Here is a 2684-nt window from a genome sequence, read left to right on the forward strand (position 1 = left end):
ACCTAGGCGCGGCGGGGAGCGCGGCGCGGGCGGCGAGCGCGGCAGCGAGCGCGAGCGACGGGCGACCCGAAACATAAATATAGTATCTCGCGCGTCGCTCCACCTCCCGCTCATCGATCGATTTTCTTAAATGCCTTCCGAGTCCGGCCTACCGTCTCCTGCATCCTCATTGGCACAAACGTGTAAATTTATTACTCGATAACTATTGTTATTTTGTACCGCGGTACATGATATTTCTCTTTAGTTTAACCCAATCTACCACTATTTTCAAGGTGGCTACTTTTGCATCAGACACCCTGTATAACGTCAACGTCTACTCGAAAGGATATTGCGAAACATATGGATCATACCCTTCAAATTGTTATTTTTGTGACGCTTTGTAACACTTTCATCGTCATAGACCAACGCCCACTAACCCTAATACTAACCCAACCCTAACCTAATAAAAGGTCATCTCGAGATGCGCATTTCATCATTCGAGTTTGCACCGGTTCTTCACAATGACCACAATGTTCGCACGCATCATAGTTACCTGTACAGTAGCTACGATGCTTATATGTGTGTATATTGTCGCTGAGTGTAAAGTCATCAAGGAAAACAATGAAGTGGCGATACGATATCTGCAGAAATACGGTTTTTTGAACGAGAAGATGGATACGTTTGCCACTAGTGAAGATCAGCTGGTTCTTCGACACGCTATCAACCTCTTTCAAGAATACTACAGATTACCTGTTACTGGTAAAGTGGACAACGCAACTCTAAGCCTGATGAGTAAACCGCGATGCGGTCTACGTGACATATTGAATTTCGGAGAGGGCAAAGTTATACGTAAGTGGCCGAAACGACACTTGACGTGGAAGTTTCACTTGGCCAACAGAGCGCTCTTGGATACAACTCAGGCAGCGTTCGATTTGTGGCAGAAACATTCGTCGCTAACATTTGAACGTGCTGTTGAAAACCCAAACATTCTGATATCGTTGCGCGAAGGTCATCATATGTTCCTCGATCGTCGAAACGGTAAATTGTGCTCGAGCGTTTTGGACGGTCCCGGCGGCACGTTGGCTCACGCGTTCTATCCCAATGGAGCGTCGGATTTCACGTCGGAGGTTCACGTCGACACGACGGAACAGTGGCATATATATCTAGATATGGGTCCACCGAACAAATATAATTTGCTGTACGTGTTGACTCATGAAATCGGTCATTCGTTAGGGCTAGATCATAATCACGACACTACGACGATAATGTATTCATTCATACCTGACAGTACTTTTCCTGTCAAACTAAACAACGAGGACATTATAAACATACAAAATCTATACGGCGCTACGGATACCGACGTGTTACCGAAAACGACTCCCAGACCGCCACCACCGCAGCCAACACCAAGCGTTCCACCGGATCTGTGCGCCTTGAAACGTGTTGATGTGATATTACTGTTGGAACAACGAATGTACGTAGCGTACGGAAAACATATGTGGGTGATTGACATAGATGGAAAGACCTACAGAGAACCTCTGCTGCTTTCACACTACATGCCATTCATTCATTCAAACTTCACGCGCATTTCAGCCGCGTATCAAACTCCATCCGATCACTTGATTCTATTCGTTGACGATAGAATCTATAAAGTGAACTACCCAGACTTCAAGCTAGTACCAACTTGGCCGAGAACTCTCAAAGACTTTGGAATTCCTATGGATGCAAAAATAGACGCTGCCGTGAACACTAACAAAGGAAAGTCTTACGTGTTATACAATAGATATATCGTTGGTGAGATAGACGACTGCTCCGACAGCATTAGCAGGTATCACACCATTGAGTCGACTTTTCCTGGCATACCAAACGGAGTGACGTCAGTCTTCAGATACCTCGACGGTAATCTGTATTTCACAACTCGACGACAATTTTACAAATTCAACGAGTTTACGAAAACTGTACTAACGGCAGGTACATTCGATCTACGAATCGTTAACGTTGTTTGCCCACGAGACGAACTGTTTAGACAATTGCGCGATCTCCTATATCGACTCACGCGAACAAGCAACAACAGCAATAACATCGATGACGACAACGAGGATTCAGATTCTTAACACAATGAAAAAAAAAACACATACCTGACTATACCCTTATGGTAATTATTTAGATTAGGACACCCACCTCCAATAACCTTGGGCTTGACATATATTATAGAGGTCATCCACCTGAGTGACCTGCAAAAGATTTTAGCCTGCGGACGTTGTGTGTTAAAAAGTTATTAAAAAAACCATGTCGACCAATTATATATAATTTTCAGACACAAATATTAAAAATTTTGAAAAATGTTTAAAACAAAAGTTGTAGATCTCTTTAAAACATACATTTTATGTCCTATTCAGTTTTACTGTACGAGTGATAGTTTTCGAGAAAAATGATGGACTCTAAATCTTATATCTGTCCTCTCAGCTGAGCATGTGCTTTGTAGTACATATACGATTCCATATGGATTTGCGACTTTTCACGTGAAGCGAGATCCACTCCACACCTCGGACATAGTTTGGGTTAGGTTATATCTTAACAAAGTGGAGCCCCCCCCCGCAGAAGGGGCGGAACATACTGTCTCCACGCATGTACTTCCGCCGTTGTACTGTTCCACTTGGGTTTGCAACTTTCCATGTGAAGCGAGATCCATACCACACCTCTGA

General features: G+C 43.7%; 1 protein-coding gene across 1 annotated transcript; it reads left to right on the plus strand.

Annotated features, from left to right (window-relative positions):
• Nucleotides 1–500: 500 nt before the first annotated feature.
• LOC105564061 (stromelysin-1-like) lies at nt 501–2093 on the plus strand. Its single transcript, XM_012016160.1, has one exon. It carries the CDS (start codon nt 501–503, stop codon nt 2091–2093), a length of 1593 nt encoding a protein of 530 aa, XP_011871550.1.
• The last annotated feature ends 591 nt before the right edge of the window (nt 2094–2684 follow it).

Source organism: Vollenhovia emeryi, unplaced genomic scaffold (assembly GCF_000949405.1).
Source record: "Vollenhovia emeryi isolate VEMERY1.0 unplaced genomic scaffold, V.emery_V1.0 DF944127.1, whole genome shotgun sequence".
Classification (NCBI taxonomy): Eukaryota; Metazoa; Arthropoda; class Insecta; order Hymenoptera; family Formicidae; genus Vollenhovia; species Vollenhovia emeryi.

Coding starts and splice junctions, on each gene's coding strand:
- LOC105564061 (XM_012016160.1), top strand. CDS start 501: ATGACCACAATGTTCGCACGCATCATAGTTACCTGTACAGTAGCTACG.